The sequence below is a fragment of the Mugil cephalus genome, chromosome 4 (genome assembly GCF_022458985.1).
Source record: "Mugil cephalus isolate CIBA_MC_2020 chromosome 4, CIBA_Mcephalus_1.1, whole genome shotgun sequence".
Classification (NCBI taxonomy): Eukaryota; Metazoa; Chordata; class Actinopteri; order Mugiliformes; family Mugilidae; genus Mugil; species Mugil cephalus.
The window spans coordinates 28,788,699-28,810,289 of NC_061773.1; the positions used below are offsets into that span (position 1 = coordinate 28,788,699).

Below are 21,591 nucleotides of genomic sequence, written 5' to 3' on the forward strand. Positions count from 1 at the left end.
AAACCACCAACATCTCACAACTCAGCTGGTTCTGATTAATGGGATCAGATTAGACCCTGATCAGCTGTTACAGGAACATTTAGTCTAAACTTTTAGTTTAGTTTAGTTTATTTGCACAAATGTTAAAAATATAGTTAGAATGTACAGAATTAAAAAAAGATGAATTGTGCTGTAGACGAAGACACTGAAGGTTCAACAAAGAACATCCTCAATCAAAACAAGATTTACAAACTATAACAAGAAATAGCCAGAAAAAATCATAATAGCACATAAATACTTTTTCATTTGGTGTTTGAAGCGAGGATGAGGAGGCTTTAAGAGACGGAGGCAGATTGATGATATAAAGCAGGAAGGAAGTCCAACATAAAGAGTGTCTCCTGCAGTCAGAGCAGATATCAGAGGAAAAAAGAAACACTGGGAAATCATGACTTAAATTAATGAGCTCATACATAAATAACAAATCTGGTATTTGTTGATGTCGTGAAAATGTGTATCTTGCTGAAGAGTAACATCCACTCACGAGGATTATTAGGAAAAGTAGCATAATAATAATAACCTGAGGACAGATTTAACTGTAGCACAAGGACAAAGGAGCAGAATGAGCCTGAATGAACTAAACCAGCTGATTTCATTCATGATCTAAACCGAGTCTCATCAACAAAGAATCCTGAAAACTTCAGTTCTTTGTTGTCCAACCAAGACAGAAGAAGAAGAGAAAGACGAGGAGGAGGAATAAGAAGAAGAAGAGGAGGAGGAGGAATAAGAAGAAGAGGAATAAAAAGAAGAGGAGGAGGAATAAGAAGAAGAGGAATAAAAAGAAGAAGAGGAGGAATAAGAAGAAGAGGAGGAGGAGGAGGAAGAAGAAGAAGAAGAAGAAGAAGAAGAAGAAGAAGAAGAAGAAGAGGAGGAGGAGGAACCAGGAACTTTCCTTCTTGGTTTGCGCTTCTCCGTCGGATCAGTTTGAGGGGGACACGGCGGTGACAACTTGGACGTTGAGGCAGAAGATCCACGAAGAAGAAGAAGAAGAAGAAGAAGAAGAAGATGAGCACCAAACAGGTGACCTGCAGGTGAGTGTCCGTCTCTCTCTGACTCTTTGCGTCTTTTTGTCTCTTTCTGTCTCTTTCTGTCTCTGTCGCGGGTGTTTGCGGACGCGTTAGCCTCATGCTAATGTTTTTAGCCGTTAGCTCAGCGGGTTCGTGTCTTTTATGGTCACGTGGTCAGAACCGTAGAGACCAGCGGAGGCATTTACAGTCCCCCGAAGACCTGTGTCCTCAGCCTGGGGGACGCGGTCTGGAGGACTAGGACGGGGCGGCGGGGAGTCCTTGGATGTGTCCCAGGTGTCCCCGAGGACACGAATGTTTTAAAAGAAAACGTCCTGTTGCCACGGTGACCTGCGGTTGGGACAGGTCCCTCCGTTGCCACGGTGACGTGTCCTCTGCGTGTCTCAGGTACTTTCTCCACGGAGTCTGCAGAGAAGGAAGCCGCTGTTTGTTCTCTCACGACCCGACGAGCAGCAAACCGTCAACGATCTGCAAGTTCTACCAGCGCGGAACGTGCAGCTACGGGGAGCGCTGCAGGTACACAACACTGCACAACACTGCACAATACTACTGCTACTACTACTATACTACTACTACACAATACTACTACTACTACTATACTACTACTACACAGAACCTGCAGCTACGGGGAGCGCTGCAGGTACACAACACTGCACAACACTGCTACACAACACTGCAAAACACTGCTACACAACACTGCACAATACTACTGCTACTACTACTATACTACTACTACACAATACTGCTACTACTACTATACTACTACTACACAATACTACTACTACTACTATACTACTACTACACAGAACCTGCAGCTACAGGGAGCGCTGCAGGTACACAACACTGCTACACAACACTGCACAACACTGCTACACAACACTGCACAACACTACTGCTACTACTACTATACTACTACTACACAATACTACTACTACTACTATACTACTACTACAACTATACTACTACTACACAGAACCTGCAGCTACGGGGAGCGCTGCAGGTACACAACACTGCACAATACTACTGCTACTACTACTATACTACTACTACACAATACTACTACTACTACTATACTACTACTACTACTATACTACTACTACACAGAACCTGCAGCTACTACTACTATACTACTACTACACAATACTACTACTACTACACTACTACTATACTACTACTACACAGAACCTGCAGCTACGGGGAGCGCTGCAGGTACACAACACTGCTACACAACACTGCTACACAACACTGCTACACAACACTGCAAAACACTGCTACACAACACTGCACAATACTACTGCTACTACTACTATACTACTACTACACAATACTACTACTACTACTATACTACTACTACACAGAACCTGCAGCTACGGGGAACGCTGCAGGTACACAACACTGCAAAACACTGCTACACAACACTGCACAATACTACTGCTACTACTACTATACTACTACTACACAATACTACTACTACTACTATACTACTACTACACAGAACCTGCAGCTACGGGGAACGCTGCAGGTACACAACACTGCTACACAACACTGCAAAACACTGCTACACAACACTGCACAATACTACTGCTACTACTACTATACTACTACTACACAATACTACTACTACTACTATACTACTACTACACAGAACCTGCAGCTACGGGGAGCGCTGCAGGTACACAACACTGCACAACACTGCTACACAACACTGCTACACAACACTACACACTGCTACACAACACTGCACAATACTACTGCTACTACTACTACTACACAATACTACTACTACACAACACTACTACTGCTACACAGAACGTGCAGCTACGGGGAGCGCTGCAGGTACACAACACTGCACAATACTACACAATACTACACAACACTACTACTACTGCTACACAACACTACTACTACATAATACTACCACTACTACTACACAGAACGTGCAGCTACGGGGAGCGCTGCAGGTACACAACTGCTACACAACACTGCTACACAACACTAACCCCCCCCCGTCCCGTCCCGTCCTCCAGGTATGACCACATCAAACCTTCTTCCAGAGGGGGCGGAGCTTCAGAGGACACAGCAGCTGGAGGGACGTCCCTCCGAGGAGGACCCAAGAGGACACTGGTCCTGAGGGACAGAGGTGGTCATGTCCTCCACATGTCTTCATGTCTTCCACTTGTCTTCATGTCCTCCGCATGTCTTCATGTCCTCCACATGTCGTCTGTCCTCAGCTCTGGGTGTGGACAGTATTTTTGGAGGTCCTGGTCTGGGTCCAGAGGCGGCGGCGTCTGCGGTGTCCCCAGCATGTCCCCCGTCCTACGTGGACGCCATCAGGACGGGTCTCCAGGGTTCTTCACAGGAACCAGGTCGGTGCGTCTGATTGGCTGCTGGTTGATGGACGTCATGACGACACCTCGTTGACCCCTGTCCTCTCTGTCCTAGGGGGTGGGGCTTATCGTGACGTCTCCCAGCTGTGTCCCTACGCCGCTGCGGGACACTGTTACTATGGAGACAGCTGTACGTATCTCCATGGCGACCGGTGTGACGTGTGTGGACTTCAGGTTCTTCACCCCCAGGACCCCGAGCAGAGGACGGCCCACCACAAGGTGTCCTCCGTGTCCTCCGTGTCCTCTGTGTCCTCCGTGTCCTCCAGCCTAACCCTGTCTCTGTCCTCCGTCCTCAGATGTGTCTTCTGGCCTTCGAGGCAGACATGGACAAGGCGTTCGCGGTCCAGCTTAGCCAGGACAAGGTGGGTCCACGGAGTCTGGTCTGGGGTCGTCATGGTAACAGATTGACCGTCTGTTTGTGTCCAGGTGTGCTCGATCTGCATGGAGCTGGTGGTCCAGAAGACAAACCCGTCCAACCGCAGGTTTGGGATCCTGTCCTCCTGCTGCCACGTCTTCTGTCTGTCCTGCATCCGGCAGTGGCGCTGCACCAGGACCTTCAGCAACAAGATCATCAAGTAAGGGACAGGGGACATGAGGTAGGGACAGACGTAGAGACAATGATGCTGACAGGCTGTCTCTGGGTCCCAGGTCGTGTCCCCAGTGCCGGGTTGTCTCTGAGTTCGTCATCCCCTCAGTGCACTGGGTGGAGGACCAGGAGGAGAAGGACCATCTCATAGACGTCTTCAAGTCTGGGGTTGGGTGAGCGTGTCCCCACTCAGCTCAGGTCTGTCTTTTCAGAGGACGTGTTTGGGACATCGTTTGTGTCTGTCCACAGGAAGAAGGCCTGTAAGTACTTCGACCAGGGACGCGGCTCGTGTCCTTTTGGAGGGAACTGTTTGTATCTTCATGCGTTTCCAGATGGAACCCGAGCAGAACCGGACCGGCCCCGGAAACAGCTGAGCTCCGAGGGCAACGTCCGGGTGGGTCTGCGGCTAACGCTCTGCGGCTAACGCTCTGTAGCTAACGCTCTCTAGCTACTGGTCTGTAGCTAACGCTCTGCGGCTAACGCTCTGCAGCTAGCGCTGCAGCAGCGGTCTGCTGCTAATAGTCTGTAGCTAACAGCCTATAGCTAACAGTCTGTGTAGCTAACAGTCGGTAGCTAAGAAGCCAACAGTCTGTGTAGCTAGTGGTTCGTTAGTTAAGAAGCTAACAGTCTGTGTAACGGTCAGTAGCTAAGAAGCTAACAGTCTGTGTAGCTAACAGTTAGTAGCTAGGAAGCCAACAGTCTGTGTAGCCAACAATCTGTGTAGCTAATGTTCGGTAGCTAAGAAGCTAACAGTCTATATAGCTAACAATCTGTGTAGCTAACGGCTGGTAGCTAAGAAGCCAGTCTGTGTAGCTAACAGTCTGTGAAGCTAACAGTCTGTGTAACTAATGGTTCGTTAGTTAAGAAGCTAACAGTCTGTGTAGCTAACGGTCAGTAGCTAAGAAGCTAACAGTCTGTGTAGCTAACGGTCGATAACTAAGACGCTAACAGTCTGTGTAGCTAACAGTCTGTGTAGCTAACGGTCAGTAGCTAAGAAGCTAACAGTCTGTGTAGCTAACAGTCTGTGTAGCTAATGGTCAGTGGCTAAGAAGCTAACAGTCTGTGTAGCTAACAGTCTGTGTAGCTAACAGTCTGTGTAGCTAATGGTCGTAGCTAAGAAGCTAACAGTCTGTGTAGCTACCGGTCACTAGCTAAGAAGCTAACAGTCTGTGTAGCTAACGGTCGTAGCTAAGAAGCTGACAGTCTGTGTAGCTAACGGTCGTAGCTAAGAAGCTAACAGTCTGTGTAGCTAACGGTCGTAGCTAAGAAGCTAACAGTCTGTGTACCTAACAGTCAGTAGCTAAGAAGCTAACAGTCTGTGTAGCTAACGGTCGTAGCTAAGAAGCTAACAGTCTGTGTAGCTAACGGTCGTAGCTAAGAAGCTAACAGTCTGTGTACCTAACAGTCAGTAGCTAAGAAGCTAACAGTCTGTGTAGCTAACGGTCGTAGCTAAGAAGCTAACGGTCTGTGTGTTTGTGCAGTTCATGAACAGCGTTCGTCTGTGGGACTTCATCGAGGAGCGAGAGCAGCGCACCATCCCAGCGTCCATGGATGATGACATCACCGAGCTGAGGGAGCTCTTCATGCAGATGTCGGCGCCGAGTCAGGACGAACCAGAGACTCCAGACCAGTAGAAACACGGAGGGGCGGGGCTAAAATAAATCTACTTTAAATCATGGGGTCACTGCTGCTTCCTGTTGTTGAAATCCAGACCCAACATGTCCAGTTTGATAAGTGGAACTTTATTTATTGTGTATAAAAGTAAAAACAGAGTCAGTGTCAACCTTTGCTGTTGTGTTGAATTTATTGTTTCACTTTAATTGTCCCAACAAATATATCGATAAGAGACAAAGATGAAAAGTCTCCGTCCAGTGGATGGAGAGTTAGAGGTGGAGAAGAAGAGCAGATCATCTGCTCCCTGACTCACATCATCCTTCATAAAGCTCCTGACAGGGGTTTAGCTGCTGATCAGCTGTTTATCAGCTGATGATCAGCTATTGATCAGCTGATGATCAGCTGTTTATCAGCTGTTGATCGCTCCTGTTTGCTGTTCTGCTTCTTCATTTGTTTTCCTTCTTGACATTGAATCCAACTCAACGTGTTCTGACTTCACTGTCGCCTCTAATTACTTTAATCCAGTCAGAGCAGCTTAACTCCTCACAGCTGAGAGCAGAGAGTCAACAGGTGGCAGAACCCCCCCCCCCCCCTCCTCCTCCTCCTCCTCCTCCTCCTCCTCCTCCTCCTCCTCCTCAGGCTCAGTGCTGGGCTGGTATGGCTGGTATGAAGCTGGCTGTGCTGCCTTTCAGTTTGGCGACTTAACCGGGTCAGGCTGTTTGTGGGGGGGCGGGGGGGGTGAGGGGGGCGGAGTCTGGACTGAGGCCGATAGAATAAACGAAGCAGAGCTTTAGACGAGTGAACCTGCTGCTTCGGACGAATGAAGGCTGAAGAATGGGAGCTGCTTATGGGAAGAAGGTGAGTGTGTTCTGATCACTGCTGAGAAGCTGCAGGAATAAGTGAGTGTGAACGAGCCTGGAACAAACTTTACAGAAGTTCATCACAGAACAATGAAGGTTTTAACATCTGGACCAAGGTTCTGTTTGACTGACGGGTGGTTTCTGGACAGTTTGTTCCTCTGTTTGCTGATGACGATGAAACGTTCCAGGGCAGAGGATGAGATCGGAGTCGTTATGATCATTGATCAGTTTTACATCAGAGTGGGTGGAGCCCAGAATTGGGTGGGTGTGGCCTGCATGAGTGGGTGGAGCCCAGATTTGGGTGGGTGTGGCCTGCATGAGTGGGTGGAGCTTGGTGTGGACAGTTAACAGGTCGTTTAGAATCAGAATTGTCTTAGTTGCCATGAATTAGTTCATTTACCCAGTGATCCACCTGGACCATGTCCACCTGGACCATGTCTACCAGGACACCAGGGGAGACCAGGTGAGACCAGGTGAGACCAGGGGAGACCAGGGGACAAGAGGAGACCAGGGGAGACCAGGTGACACCAGGTGAGACCAGGGGAGACCAGATGAGACCAGGTGAGACCAGTGAGACCAGGTGAGACCAGGTGGGACCAGGTGGGACCAGGTGACACCAGGTGAGACCAGGGGAGACCAGATGAGACCAGGTGAGAACAGAGGACCAGGGGAGACCAGGGGAGACCAGTGAGACCAGGTGGGACCAGGTGGGACCAGGTGAGACCAGGGGAGACCAGGGGACCAGGGGAGAACAGGTGAGACCAGTGAGACCAGGTGGATGGGGGTCGTGGAGTTGAATGTGTGGTGGTGTTTGGTGGTTTATTTCAGGGTGGTGATGGTGGAGGTTGGAGTGTGTTTATTACCAGCAGGTGGAGCAGGAGGAGGAGACGAGTTTATTTTTAGAAGAATTTCCAGCAGCTGAAAGAAAAGATCCTGAAACACAACATCCAGATGGATCTGACAGTAGAGGAACGTAGAATAAAACAGACTGATAAACGGATTAATTAATTTAATTAACTGATTAATAAACTGATTAAACAGCAGATTAATTAACTGATTCATTAACTGATTAATAAACTGATTAAACAGCAGATTAATTAACTGATTAATTAACTGATTAATTAACAGATTAATAAACAGATTAATAAACTGATTAAATAGAAGATTAATTAGCATATTAATTAACAGATTAATTAACAGATTAATAAACAGATTAATTAACAGATTAATTAGCAGATTAGACATGAACTGTTATGTTTTGTTTGTTTCTTTGATTCAATCCTAATAAATCTGATTAATCTGATTAAACAGGAATTAAGAGGCAGCTGTCCTCTCTGTCCTCTGTAATGTCCTCTGTAATGTCCCCTGTCCTCTCTGTCCTCTGTAATGTCCCCTGTAATGTCCCCTGCCCTCTCTGTCCTCTTTAATGTCCTCTTTAATGTCCCCTGTAATGTCCCCTGTCCTCTCTAATGTCCTCTGTAATGTCCCCTGTCCTCTCTGTCCTCTCTAATGTCCTCTGTAATGTCCCCTGTCCTCTGTAATGTCCCCTGTCCTCTCTGTCCTCTGTAATGTCCTCTGTAATGTCCCCTGTCCTCTGTAATGTCCCCTGTCCTCTCTGTCCTCTGTAATGTCCCCTGTCCTCTCTGTCCTCTGTAATGTCCTCTGTAATGTCCCCTGTCCTCTGTAATGTCCTCTGAAACAAACAAACGTGACTGATCAACAAAGGAAAATGTGACAGATTCTCAATGGACTTCTGAACTGAGCCTTTATTGTGAAGGTTACAGACAGGAAGTGGAACTGTTCCTTTAACAACCATCAAGTCTCCCCCCTCCTCCCCCCTCCTCCCCCCTCCTCACCCCCTCCTCCCCCTTCCTCCCTTTTCCCCCGAGTGAATGGACATTGTGTTTGTTGCTAGGAGCTTCATCAGGCTGCAACATGGTCACAAGGACCCAGTGTCTCCCAGAGACACCCCCCCTCCCCCTCCCACCCCCCCCTCCCACCTCCCCAGACCCCCCCCCCCCACACACTCCCACACTGCTCCAACCCTTCAACCCCCTCCCCCCCCCAGTGACCCCACCCCCCCCACCCCCTCCTCATGAGTGGACCTGGACACATGGATAACAGAAAACTTTGAATTCATCTTAATCTTCGTCTTCATCTTCATCATCTTCATCATCATCTTCATCATATTTGAGTGTTGACATGTTTGTCTGTGTTTTTTCCAGAAATCCTACAGCGTCGACCAGGAGCCTCCGGCCAAACAGCCCAGTCTGAAGAATAGACCACATCCAGACAGGGGTAAGGGGGGCAACCAGAACTGCCTCAGAACCTGGACCCAATCAGAACCATTTAACAACTACACAACTACAGACCTTCAGGGTCCGTCTGGTCCTGCTCTCTTTGGTCCTGGGTCTAGTCCTGGGTCTGTCTAGTCCTCGGTCTAGTCCTGGTTCTGTATAGTCCCAGGTCTAGTCCTGGGTCTAGTCCAGGTTCTGTCTAGTCCTGGTCTGTATAGTCCTGGGTCTAGTCCTGGGTCTAGTCCTGGTCTGTCTAGTCCTGGTCTGTATAGTCCTGGGTCTAGTCCTGGGTCTAGTCCTGGTCTGTCTACTCCTGGGTCTGTATAGTCCTGGGTCTAGTCCTAGGTCTAGTCCTGGTCTGTCTAGTCCTGGGTCTAGTCCAGGTTCTGTCTAGTCCTGGTCTGTCTAGTCCTGGGTCTAGTCCTGGGTCTGTATAGTCATGGGTCTAGTCCAGGGTCTAGTCCTGGTCTGTATAGTCCTGGGTCTAGTCCTGGGTCTGTCTAGTCCTGGTCTGTCTAGTCCTGGGTCTAGTCCTGGGTCTGTCTAGTCCTGGTCTGTCTAGTCCTGGGTCTAGTCCTGGTCTGTCTAGTCCTGGGTCTAGTCCTGGGTCTAGTCCAGGTTCTGTCTAGTCCTGGTCTGTCTAGTCCTGGGTCTAGTCCTGGTCTGTCTAGTCCTGGGTCTAGTCCTGGGTCTAGTCCAGGTTCTGTCTAGTCCTGGTCTGTATAGTCCTGGGTCTAGTCCTGGGTCTAGTCCTGGTCTGTCTAGTCCTGGGTCTAGTCCTGGGTCTGTATAGTCCTGGGTCTAGTCCAGGGTCTAGTCCTGGGTCTAGTCCAGGTTCTGTCTAGTCCAGGTTCTGTCTAGTCCTGGGTCTAGTCCTGGTCTGTATAGTCCTGGGTCTAGTCCTGGGTCTGTATAGTCCTGGGTCTAGTCCAGGGTCTAGTCCTAGGTCTAGTCCTGGTTCTGTCTAGTCCTGGTTCTAGTCCAGGTTCTGTATAGTCCTGGGTCTGTATAGTCCTGGGTTTAGTCCTGGGTCTAGTCCTGGGTCTGTATAGTCCTGGGTCTAGTCCTGGGTCTGTCTAGTCCTGGGTCTAGTCCTGGTCTGTCTAGTCCTGGGTCTAGTCCTGGGTCTGTATAGTCCTGGATTTAGTCCTGGGTCTAGTCCTGGGTCTAGTCCTGGGTCTGTATAGTCCCAGGTCTAGTCCTGGGTCTAGTCCTGGTTCTGTCTAGTCCTGGGTCTGTATAGTCCCAGGTCTAGTCCTGGGTCTAGTCCTGGGTCTAGTCCTGGGTCTGTCTAGTCCTCGGTCTAGTCCTGGTTCAGTATAGTCCCAGGTCTAGTCCTGGGTCTAGTCCTGGTATCTCCATGTCTCATGTCTCATGCAGACCTGGAGCAGCCCTGGTCAGAGGGTGTCCACAGGAAGTTGTCCCCAGTGTCCCCACGTGCTGACTACATAGAGGGAGACGGAGACGAGGACGGAGACAAAGACGAGGACATCATCAAACCCAGGAAACTGTTGAACCCGGTCAAAGATTCTAAGAGACACCAGGAGGTCCACCGAGAACTACTGAGACGGTACCCGGACACAGGGGACATCAGGGGACATCAGGGGACACAGGGATAATTACTATATGCTACTATATAATAATGACTAACGGTGGTGGTCTTCAGGGGGGGACCCGGTGTGGAGACAAAGCCAGAGCTGCAGAGGGTCCTGGAGTCCAGGAAGAGAGACCAGCTGATGAGACAGAGGAGACAAGAGGACGAAGCTCGGAGGAAGGTGTCTCCTCTGGAGGCGGAGCTCATGAAGAGACACAGGAAGCTGGAGGAGGTAAGACACATAGACATGTCTCTTCTGTCCCCCCGTCCCCTAACTCGTCCCTGTCTCTGTGTCCAGCTGGAGAGACAACAGCAGCAGGAAGACGAGGACAACCTGAAGGCTCCAGAGTTTGTCAAAGTCAAGGAGAAGCTGAGACGGACGTCCTTCCACAGTAAAGAACAGGAGGACAGGTAAGGACAGACAGACAGGTCTCCAGAGGACGCTGTGAAGACACTAACACATCATGATGACCGAGACACTGTCCAGGTCTATAGGACACTCTGAGGACATTCTGAGGACGCCGAGAGGACACTCTGAGGAGACTGAGAGGACGCTGAGAGGACTGAACAGCTGGACACCCCCAGTCAGAGACTGATCAGCTTTGGTCTCCATGACGACGGAAACATAATAACAATAAACAGCTGATCACGTTGATAACATGAGTCCAGGACGTCTCCAGAACTGAGCCACATGTCCCTGCAGGACAAACCCACCCCGGACTGGACTGGTGTCTTTGATAGTTCCTGAGGCCTTAGTGGGACGGGGGACGGGGACGGGGGACGGGGACGGGGGGGGGGGGGAATAAAAGCATTTGTTCATAAATTCATGTTTATTTATTATTTATTACTGTGTGTTACTAACTACACACAATATAACACACTCCTACAAATACACACGGCTACAGATCAACACTGAAGGACAGGGACAGGGACAGAGACAGAGACAGAGACAGAGACAGAAGGACAGGGACAGACACACACGCACAGTAGACACACACACACACACACACACACACACACACACACACACACACACACACACCTGGAGTCAGGTGTTATACAGGAAGAGCCAAAGCAGAGTCCACCTGGGACCTTCAGAGACCAGGACGTCCTCCTGAGGACCTTCAGAGACCAGGACGTCCTCCTGAGGACCAGACCAGGACGTCCTCCTGAGGACCAGACCAGGACGTCCTCCTGAGGACCTTCAGAGACCAGGACGTCCTCCTGAGGACCAGACCAGGACGTCCCCCTGAGGACCAGACCAGGACGTCCCCCTGAGGACCTTCAGAGACCAGGACGTCCTCCTGAGGACCAGACCAGGACGTCCTTCTGAGGACCTTCAGAGACCAGGACGTCCTCCTGAGGACCAGACCAGGACGTCCCCCTGAGGACCTTCAGAGACCAGGACGTCCTCCTGAGGACCAGACCAGGACGTCCTTCTGAGGACCTTCAGAGACCAGGACGTCCTCCTGAGGACCCCCTATGTCTCCGTGGTTGCGGCAGCATCTTTTAAAGCATCACAGCAGAAAAGGGACAAAGACTGAAGAAGCTGGTGGAGGACGCGTGTTTGACTTTGTCTCATTGTAAGTAAATGTCAACTTGTCTCAAAGTCGAGCGATTAGTATTTTAACAAGTTTAATCATTTGGGTTCATGTGTTTATTCCCTTTAGAACCGTGATGCTCGGTGACACGTCCTCTCACTCCAAACATCAGAACATTAAAGACAAGGTCCTGTGGTTTGGTCCAGTCTGAACCTGGTTCCGGTCTCTGCAGGTGCAGCTGGACCCGTTAGTTTGGTGTGAATGTGGTAGAACATGAGTATAAAGCAGAAACAGTGTAAATGAATGAGGATTTCATGCTGTGTCCCCTCCGGTCCACGGGGGGCGGTAATGCTTCATGAGCTGTTTACAGCCACCGGCCATAACACACGAAGAGCAGCGAGGAGAGCACCGGAGCACCGGAACCCCGGAGCACCGGACGCCAGGCACCGAGCAGCGAGCAGCAGAGCACCGGACACCAGAACACCGGAGCACCGGAGCACCGGGGCCGCTTTATCCCAGGGCCGGACTCCCACACAGCGGACCCAGAGGTCCGGTTCCAGCTCCCGGATGTGTGGAGGGCGTTCCGCTGCGTAGACCCACCGGTACCGAGCCACGGCTGCACTGATTCGTGGAGGTATCCGGTCTTCAGCAGCAGGTCCCGGAGACCCTCCACCCAGACCCAGGTAAGACCTCTACACCTGCGCCCCCCCACTCCACCTGCGCCGCTGGAGCCGAGCTCGAGCCGAACTCCGTTCAAATATCCGGCACATTAAACGGGCCTGTTACTGTGTTCGCTGTGGTTCCGGTTCGGCTGGTTCTGAACGCTCCGTCCGGTGTCTGAGGCTGTTCGGCTGCGTTCGGTGTATGTTTTATCCGGAGAGTTTCTCGGTTAACGGAGACTAAAACCAGGATGTAGTGGTCGGTGTGTGGTCGTCGGGCAAGAAGGACGCGTTAAAGTGTGTGAATTCTAAATGAATCCTGGTTGGACATGTTTACGTTTGACTTAAGGAAACTAATGTAGTATTTAAACATGTAGTATTTACTGTGGTAGTATTTAAACATGTAGTATTTACTGTGGTAGTATTTAAACATGTAGTATTTACTGTGGTAGTATTTAAACATGTAGTATTTAAACATGTAGTATTTAAACATGTAGTATTTACTGTGGTAGTATTTAAACATGTAGTATTTAAACATGTAGTATTTACTGTGGTAGTATTTAAACATGTAGTATTTAAACATGTAGTATTTACTGTGGTAGTATTTAAACATGTAGTATTTAAACATGTAGTATTTACTGTAGTAGTATTTAAATATGTAGTATTTACTGTAGTAGTATTTAAATATGTAGTATTTACTGTAGTAGTATTTAAATATGTAGTATTTACTGTAGTATAAGGAACAGAAACCATTTGACATGAAGCTCGACAGTAACTGGACAAGTGAACATTACCAGGAACCAAAGGTTCATTTTTGAAGAACCGTTGCGGATCCTTTGCAGGTAACTGGTCCCATGGGCGTCACCAGGTGATGCTGCTCCAGGATTTACTGCAGCTGTTAAACCGTAAATAAATGACATGCAGCTCGATCAGTGGAAATCTGGTGACTGACTCGGATACTGCAGAATATTCCACGTGTTGACCTGAAAACTTTGATCTGCTCATGTCCATCTGTGAAGAACCGTCCCATAAACGTCTGATGATGAGATGTAATGTGATGTGATGTGATGTGATGTGATGTGATGTGATGTGATGTGATGTGATGACGTGAGATGTGATGTGATGTGATGACGTGAGATGTGATGTGATGTGATGACGTGAGATGTGATGACGTGAGATGTGATGTGATGTGATGACGTGAGATGTGACGTGACGTGACGTGACGTGACGTGACGTGATGAGATGAGCAGTGATGTGATTAGATGTGATGAGATGTGACGTGACGTGATGAGATACTTTCTTCTTCCTCAGTCTGGTCCAGGTCGATCTCATCCGTCCCACGACGCTGGTCCACATCTTATTTGATGTTGTTGCTTTTCTGTTTTTGAGGCTGATTGATGGTTTGCACCTTGTGTTGAAGCGTCTGCATTTAGTCTCAGGACGTGTTAGATACTGATGCATCTACTACCTGGAGACGGATCCTGTGATCGTCCACCACTCTTGTCCTCTGTCCTCCAGGTCTTTTTCACTCAGAATGAACCAAAGCGATATTTAACCACCTCTTTCTTGTGATTGTTCAGCCTGAGGATGGTCTGTTGTACTTTCAGTGACATCTCCTTTGACCACATGTTGTGTGTTCACAGCTTCTGAATGTAAATGCTTCACCTGGAACCAGCTCCTTTCACCTGCTTCAGTGATGAAGGATTAATGAGGGAACAGACCCTGAAACTGCTTTTGACTCAACTGTCCATTTACTCTTGGTCCTCTGAAAAAAAGGCGGCTACACATTGAAGAGCTTTGGCTCCTGAACCTTGGTCCAGTGTGGATGTGAATACCTCAGATACCTCAGAGTCTGAACTCTACGACCACAGAGATCAGAACTGGATCTGAAAGCTGAAATAACAGAACCTGTGTCAGTGTCCACATGGACATGGACCTTCCTGTAGGTCACAGTGTTTACACGTCCTTATCTAGAGTCAGTCCAGGGACAAAGGTCCTGGTTCATGTTTGACAAACTGACACACACTTGAAGCTGGACCAGATTCACCTGAACCACCTGGATTCAGCTCCTCTTTACTGGAGCCTGGTTCTGCCTCTGCTCCCTGACTCAGATCAGGTTTCCAGTCCTGATTATCATGATAACGTGGTTCTGGTCCTGGAGATCTGAAGTTGGGAGTGTCCTGGTGGCTTCTTGCTGTTGGTGGACCTGGTTCTGAGCTTGTGGTTCTTGTGGATCAGTGAGAACTCTTCCTGTTCTGCGGGGGTGTGGGCTGGTTGCAGCCTGTCAACTCTTGGTCCACGTGATGTCGTCCATGTGACGCTGGTCTTTGTTCTCTGGCTGAAAGGCTCGGCTCTCGGTGGGGGTGGAACTTGTTTCTGTTTTTGTTCTCATCAGTTCATCTCTTGTCTCGGTTCACAGGCCTGATTTGTCTGTTTGGAGGCGAAATGTTTCTCATACAACAACAACAGCAGCAGCAGCTTCATCCACTCAGAGCACATGGAATTATTAAAGACATTCTGCTCAGCGGGAAAACAAAAGAAGTCCGAAGTACAAGTTAATTCTTTTTATAGCTGTAGAACCATGACTTCAGCGTGATTCAAAGATCCAATAATAGGATTTCCTGACTAAAATAAAACACTAGACATCCTGAATACTTGTTTTTATGCATCTCACATCTTGTTTTTATTTAAATTAATGTCTTTTTACGGGAGCAACAAAACATTTTCCTTGAAGGGTTAATGAAGTTTTCTGACTCTGACCTGTAGATGTGAAAGAGTCCGGTGGTGTTTGTTTAGTGTTGCTGGTCTGTTGGTACAGGGACCTGTTCTGTGGACTGCTGCATTTGTTTGTTCGTGCTCAGTTTTAACAGACACCGATAACCAGAACAGTTCCTGACTCTCACTTGTATGAAGAGTTTAGTTCTGGATGGTTTTGGGAGCTGTTCCCACAAGAAGCTCAGTCCTTCTCTCCTGAGACTTTTCCAGGTAAATCCACCTGCAGCCTTCGGTCGCCTGTGATAAATAAAGGTGTATCTCATGTTTCCAGCCATCCACTGCTGACTAAGCAGCATCCAGACGGTGTGTTGGCAGTGGGAACATGAAGTAAACAGAAATCAGCTGCTTGAAGAAGTTTCTGATGACTCCGTTTGAGAAACCCGGATCCGTTTTATATTCAGTCAACGTATGAGGCTTCTCCTCCCGTCCAGGTTCAGTTCTGCTGGACCAGTTTGTGGTTTCATCATCTTCTTCTATCAGAGAGGATCTTTGAGGACCTCTCGGTGGACGTCCACATGCAGCCCAGAAATGAGACCATGTCCTCACAGCTGGACACTCTTTGTGTGCTGTGTTTGAATCCCATTCTCTTCTTCTAGTTCACTGGTTGCAGCTGAACCCATGAAAGCAGCTCTTCTTCCTGCTGTCAGGAGGCCAGCGTCATGTTTTCTAGACATGTCCGTGTACACAACAGGACAACGACCGGGCAGCATCATCGATCCATTAACTACAACAATCAATATGTTGATTTATGTTCCTGCTGCCTGTAATCACCAGAACCTGGGATCCTCCATGAGTGAGCTCCTCTGATCTCTGCAGTATGTTGATGTTTTATTGGGTCAGTCCTGTTGTTTTCTGCCTGTTAGATTCATTGTCTCCAACACTGAGCACATCAAAGCTACCAGGGACCAGAATATCTCCCATGTCCTCTTCACCTGTCGCAGGACTAACACAGAGACAAACAACCATTCACACTCACACCTAGAGTCAACGTAGAGACACCAGTCAGCCTAACCAGCATGTCTTTGGAGGGGGGAGGAAACTGGAGAGAACCCATGCGGACAGAATATGCTGGATTCGAACCCAGACCTTCTCACTGGTCTGGTCTGAGGCATCAGCGATATCCACCGAGCCAGGATATATCTTAGATTTTAGATATTAGCTCCTCCATGAGGTCGTCACCTGGACAGTAGTTTTCCAGTAAAGGTCTTGAAGGACCCAGATGTTGCTGAGTCGGTCTCAGGTCCAGCTCATCCTGGACCGTCTCAGATGTTCAGGTGATGGTGGAGTAGCCCCTCTAGATCCAAGTAGTCCCTCTATACTCTGGCCTCATTGTCCCGTTGAAGAACTGATGATGGGACGTCTCTGCTGAATGCTGCCTAATCAAACCTTATATTTTGGATGGAACTTGTCCCAAAATAATTGGGTGAGATTTTCTGTACAAAGAAAAAATCAAAGAGGGAGAGAAAGGCTTTGGTTGCAAAAGGTAAACGTGCTTTTATTTACAGAAGATGTGAAACAAATATTAATGAACTTCTCCTGAACTCACGTTTTACATAAACCAACATAGCATAACATTACTTTGTCATCTTGTTCGTGGTTCGTGCACTCGCCACCATAACTGAGATGATTACTGTGAATAAAGTGAGTGTGTATTTCATTGGTCAACACCATGTGCTGTGAAAGTGACTGTTTTGAAGAATCTGAAAAATAAAACTTGTTCCAGTTACATCAACACTTTTGTGTTTGCTACATCATTCCATGTGTGTTCCTTCATGGTTTTGATGTCTTCAGTATGAACCTTTTACAAGACTCTCATTGAAATACTGTCAACCCCAGCGTGGCATCGGAGGCTGGAAGAAGACTGTTTTACTGATTTACTTATTTTAAATGCCCCTGAGTTAAATCCAGATCAATCAATGTTTCATATCTGGTTCCTGGTCCTTAAACTAATGTAAACATGTATTTGTCACATTAGAACATCATCAACATCATCACATTAGAAACATTAGGACACTTGTTCTTCTTCATGGTTCCTGATAAACCAGATCAGAGGGGGGACCTTGTAGACCACATTAGACCCTGATTAGACCTGACAATGTTTCCTGGATCTTCTCTGATTGGCTCAATGAAAACCACATGACTACACCTCACTGAGAGGAACCAGGAACCACGTTACCACATGTGGTTCCTGGTTCCTGGAGGGTTCATCTATAATAAAAACCCTGAATGAGAAGGTGTCTTCAAACTCTGGACTGGCATCCTAGATTTTATTCTTGTCTTTCTGTCTCCTCTGTCCTCAGCTGCCGTCCATCAGCTCCATGGTTCCTCGGTGTGTCCCTGACCCTAAGCCAGACCACCGGAGCTGAGGAGGCACCATGTCGGCGGCTCAGACCCAGAAGGAGAGCAGTGAGGGGGGCTGGAGTAGCCTGGAGGCTCTGGGTCTCAGTCAGAAGGAGCTGGTTCTGGCTGAGGCCCTGCAGATGGAGTATGACGCCCTCTCCAGACTCAGACAGGACAAGACCGGACCTGGAACCAGCCAGACTCAATCCAACACCCTGAATCCCTCCATGGAGCGCCCACGGCCCCGCCAGCCCAGTCCTGCCCCTGCAGGAGAAAACCTCCAGAGGGGCCTGTCTGGATCCGACCCCTCACTAAACCAGCCTGGAGGATCCCAGGCTCCTCACCCTGTCCCAGTGAGGACGCCCCCCCACCAGGGAGGCTACCTGAAAGAGTCCCTGTACATCCTGGACAGTCCAGAGGTCAGCAAGTTCAGAGACTCCTCAGGTTCTGGCCTCGGGGACTCACTAGGATCTGGGTCAGACTCTCTCCTCAAAGGCTACCCTGCTCCTCCAGATGACACTCCCCCCGCCATCCCACCCAGGAACCCCATCCCCCCAGCGTCAGGGACAGACAAGCCCTCCCTGCCTCCTCGAGGGTCCTCCATGCCCCGAGACGTGAACCTGTTCCTGCCTGACATGGACCAGCCCAAGGTGACCTCAGGGGAGCTGAACTACGACAGCATCAACGACTCCCTGTCCCGGCTCTCAACAGGGGCTCAGCCGGGGTCCCGAGGTCGGAGGGCCAACGGGGACCCGGCAGGGAAGCCTGTGGCTCGGAGTAAGACCCTCCCCCCTCAGGTTCCACCCAGGACCTACACGCCGCTTCCCAAGAGCAACAAAAACCACCGGCGGGTGTCTGCAGACCCGGTAAGATCCCGTGGACCAGCTGGGTCCGGTTTTCTGTGGGGTTGTTTGTTCTGTATCAGTGTGCTCTGATTGGCTGGAGATGAAGCTGTGGCCACACCCCTAGCCAATCAGAGAGAGGCACCCAGAATGATGCAGAAACAGGGATCTGGAACAAAAGATGGATTTATGTCATGGTGATGTCATGGTGATGTCACTACCAAACAAAAACTCCTCACTGGTTCACTGTGTCTTTGCTGTTGTCCTGATCTTCTCTTCTGTCGTGTCCTGGATGTCCATCACATGAGGACTACTGTCGCTGTCTCAAAGAGACGCTGATGATCAGACTCTTCTCCCTCCACTGATTTACAGCACAATAACTGATAGTTTGTAGGAAATGAAGAAACCGCCACGTTGGACCAGAATCCTTTTGATCAAATCTAAAGCAGGTCCAGGGCATCACAATGCTAACAGTGCTGATGCTAACAGTCTGATGCTAACAGTCTGATGAGACAGACCCCACGACACTGGTTCATTATTATTATTATTATTTTATATTGGTTCAGTTATTTCTTAGTCTTAGTTGTATTTATATTATTTAAATTCAGATTCTGTTCAACTTGAAAATCACAAAACACCTTAACAATAAGAAGGACCCCTTTTTGGAGCAGTGGCTCAGGAGGTAGAGCGGTCGTCCAATAACTCAAAGGTTGCCGGTTCGATTCCGCTCTGTCCTTAGTCTTGGGCAACACAATTGAAAGCGCTTTGAGCATCTGTAAAGATGCAAAATAAAGCCAGAGCATTATTATTATTATTATTATTATTATTCGTTAAGCACCGGAGGAAGAAGAGAGAACAGAGGATGAGGAGATGGAGAAGGAGGAAGATGACAACAAAAGAAGGGAACAAGAAAGAAGAAGAAAATCACATGGTTCATTAAATGTTCAGATTTTAATAATCTAAATAAAATGTATTTTAGGTTAGTGTGTGATTGGATCCTCTTAAGATCTAATCTGCACGTGGCTACAATGAGTTTGACCCTGATCTAAAGTCTTCTTTGGACCATCAGAAAAGACCTGGACAGGAAGTGTCTTCCTCACTATCGTCCATCAAGTGTCATACGTCCACATTTAGAAACCGGTTCTTCGCTCAGACCATTAATGATCCTCTGAGTTCAGATTATCGAGTCATTCTCTCCTTCCTGAATCTGGTTCCAGTGGATGAGAGTTTGTTTTTATGGTGGTTTCCATCATGAGGAGCAGCTCTGAGCTCTGATTGGCTGTTTACAGTGATCTGAGCTCTGATTGGCTGTTTACAGTGATCTGTGCTCTGATTGGCTGTTTACAGTGATCTGATTGGCTGTTTACAGTGATCTGAGCTCTGATTGGCTGTTTACAGTGATCTGAGCTCTGATTGGCTGTTTACAGTGATCTGATTGGCTGTTTACAGTGATCTGAGCTCTGATTGGCTGTTTACAGTGATCTGTGCTCTGATTGGCTGTTTACAGTGATCTGAGCTCTGATTGGCTGTTTACAGTGATCTGTGCTCTGATTGGCTGTTTACAGTGATCTGATTGGCTGTTTACAGTGATCTGTGCTCTGATTGGCTGTTTACAGTGATCTGATTGGCTGTTTACAGTGATCTGTGCTCTGATTGGCTGTTTACAGTGATCTGAGCTCTGATTGGCTGTTTACAGTGATCTGTGCTCTGATTGGCTGTTTACAGTGATCTGAGCTCTGATTGGCTGTTTACAGTGATCTGATTGGCTGTTTACAGTGATCTGTGCTCTGATTGGCTGTTTACAGTGATCTGATTGGCTGTTTACAGTGATCTGATTGGCTGTTTACAGTGATCTGAGCTCTGATTGGCTGTTTCCAGTGATCTGATTGGCTGTTTACAGTGATCTGAGCTCTGATTGGCTGTTTACAGTGATCTGAGCTCTGATTGGCTGTTTACAGTGATCTGAACTCTGATTGGCTGTTTACAGTGATCTGAGCTCTGATTGGCTGTTTACAGTGATCTGATTGGCTGTTTACAGTGATCTGTGCTCTGATTGGCTGTTTACAGTGATCTGATTGGCTGTTTACAGTGATCTGATTGGCTGTTTACAGTGATCTGAGCTCTGATTGGCTGTTTCCAGTGATCTGATTGGCTGTTTACAGTGATCTGAGCTCTGATTGGCTGTTTACAGTGATCTGAGCTCTGATTGGCTGTTTACAGTGATCTGAACTCTGATTGGCTGTTTACAGTGATCTGAGCTCTGATTGGCTGTTTACAGTGATCTGAGCTCTGATTGGCTGTTTACAGTGATCTGAGCTCTGATTGGCTGTTTACAGTGATCTGATTGGCTGTTTACAGTGCTCTGATTGGCTGTTTACAGTGATCTGAGCTCTGATTGGCTGTTTCCAGTGATCTGATTGGCTGTTTACAGTGATCTGATTGGCTGTTTACAGTGATCTGAGCTCTGATTGGCTGTTTACAGTGATCTGATTGGCTGTTTACAGTGATCTGTGCTCTGATTGGCTGTTTACAGTGATCTGAGCTCTGATTGGCTGTTTCCAGTGATCTGATGGCTGTTACTGTATTGGCTGTTTACAGTGATCTGTGCTCTGATTGGCTGTTTACAGTGATCTGATTGGCTGTTTACAGTGCTCTGATTGGCTGTTTACAGTGATCTGAGCTCTGATTGGCTGTTTACAGTGATCTGATTGGCTGTTTACAGTGATCTGTGCTCTGATTGGCTGTTTACAGTGATCTGAGCTCTGATTGGCCGTTTCCAGTGATCTGATTGGCTGTTTACAGTGATCTGATTGCGTTACAGTGATCTGGCTCTGATTGGCTGTACAGTGATCTGTGCTCTGATTGGCTGTTTACAGTGATCTGACTTGATTGGCTGTTTACAGTGATCTGAGCTCTGATTGGCTGTTTCAGTGATCTGTGCTCTGATTGCTGTTTACAGTGATCTGGCTCTGATTGGCTGTTTACAGGATCTGATGGCTGTTACGGCTCTGATTGGCTGTTTACAGTGATCTGTG

At 48.1% G+C, this 21,591-nt stretch overlaps 3 protein-coding genes across 3 annotated transcripts in view; all 3 read left to right on the forward strand.

Annotated features, from left to right (window-relative positions):
* Positions 1-174: 174 nt before the first annotated feature.
* Positions 175-5,817, forward strand: mkrn2 (makorin, ring finger protein, 2). The gene is made up of 10 exons (XM_047582059.1): positions 175-1,067; positions 1,449-1,577; positions 3,089-3,201; positions 3,293-3,427; positions 3,504-3,667; positions 3,745-3,810; positions 3,875-4,023; positions 4,097-4,207; positions 4,284-4,428; positions 5,516-5,817. Exons 1-10 carry the CDS (start codon positions 1,042-1,044, stop codon positions 5,666-5,668), a joined length of 1,191 nt encoding a protein of 396 aa, XP_047438015.1. The 5' UTR covers positions 175-1,041; the 3' UTR covers positions 5,669-5,817.
* Positions 5,818-6,308: 491 nt separating this feature from the next.
* On the forward strand, positions 6,309-11,159 carry LOC125006220 (protein FAM107B-like). Its single transcript, XM_047582061.1, has 6 exons — positions 6,309-6,506; positions 8,734-8,806; positions 10,186-10,375; positions 10,472-10,631; positions 10,698-10,810; positions 10,887-11,159. The coding sequence occupies exons 1-6, from the start codon at positions 6,483-6,485 to the stop codon at positions 10,993-10,995; spliced, it is 669 nt and encodes a 222-aa protein (XP_047438017.1). The 5' UTR covers positions 6,309-6,482; the 3' UTR covers positions 10,996-11,159.
* A 1,018-nt stretch (positions 11,160-12,177) lies between these two features.
* pik3c2b (phosphatidylinositol-4-phosphate 3-kinase, catalytic subunit type 2 beta) overlaps positions 12,178-21,591 on the forward strand; it is a 33,164-nt gene continuing 23,750 nt past the window's right edge. Inside the window, exons 1-2 of the mRNA XM_047582320.1 lie at positions 12,178-12,623; positions 17,675-18,580. Of these exons, the coding sequence (XP_047438276.1) occupies positions 17,750-18,580 (831 nt within the window). The 5' untranslated portion in view covers positions 12,178-12,623; positions 17,675-17,749. The remainder of the gene's footprint in view (positions 12,624-17,674; positions 18,581-21,591) is intronic.

Bases quoted from the DNA above. Each gene is read 5' to 3' on its own strand.
- mkrn2 (XM_047582059.1), top strand. From the start codon at position 1,042: ATGAGCACCAAACAGGTGACCTGCAG. The intron at 3,428-3,503 runs GTCGGTGCGTCT...TCTCTGTCCTAG, and splicing joins GGGTTCTTCACAGGAACCAG to GGGGTGGGGCTTATCGTGAC. The intron at 3,811-3,874 runs GTGGGTCCACGG...GTTTGTGTCCAG, and splicing joins TCCAGCTTAGCCAGGACAAG to GTGTGCTCGATCTGCATGGA.
- LOC125006220 (XM_047582061.1), top strand. From the start codon at position 6,483: ATGGGAGCTGCTTATGGGAAGAAG. The intron at 8,807-10,185 runs GTAAGGGGGGCA...TGTCTCATGCAG, and splicing joins TAGACCACATCCAGACAGGG to ACCTGGAGCAGCCCTGGTCA. The intron at 10,811-10,886 runs GTAAGGACAGAC...GACACTGTCCAG, and splicing joins AGTAAAGAACAGGAGGACAG to GTCTATAGGACACTCTGAGG.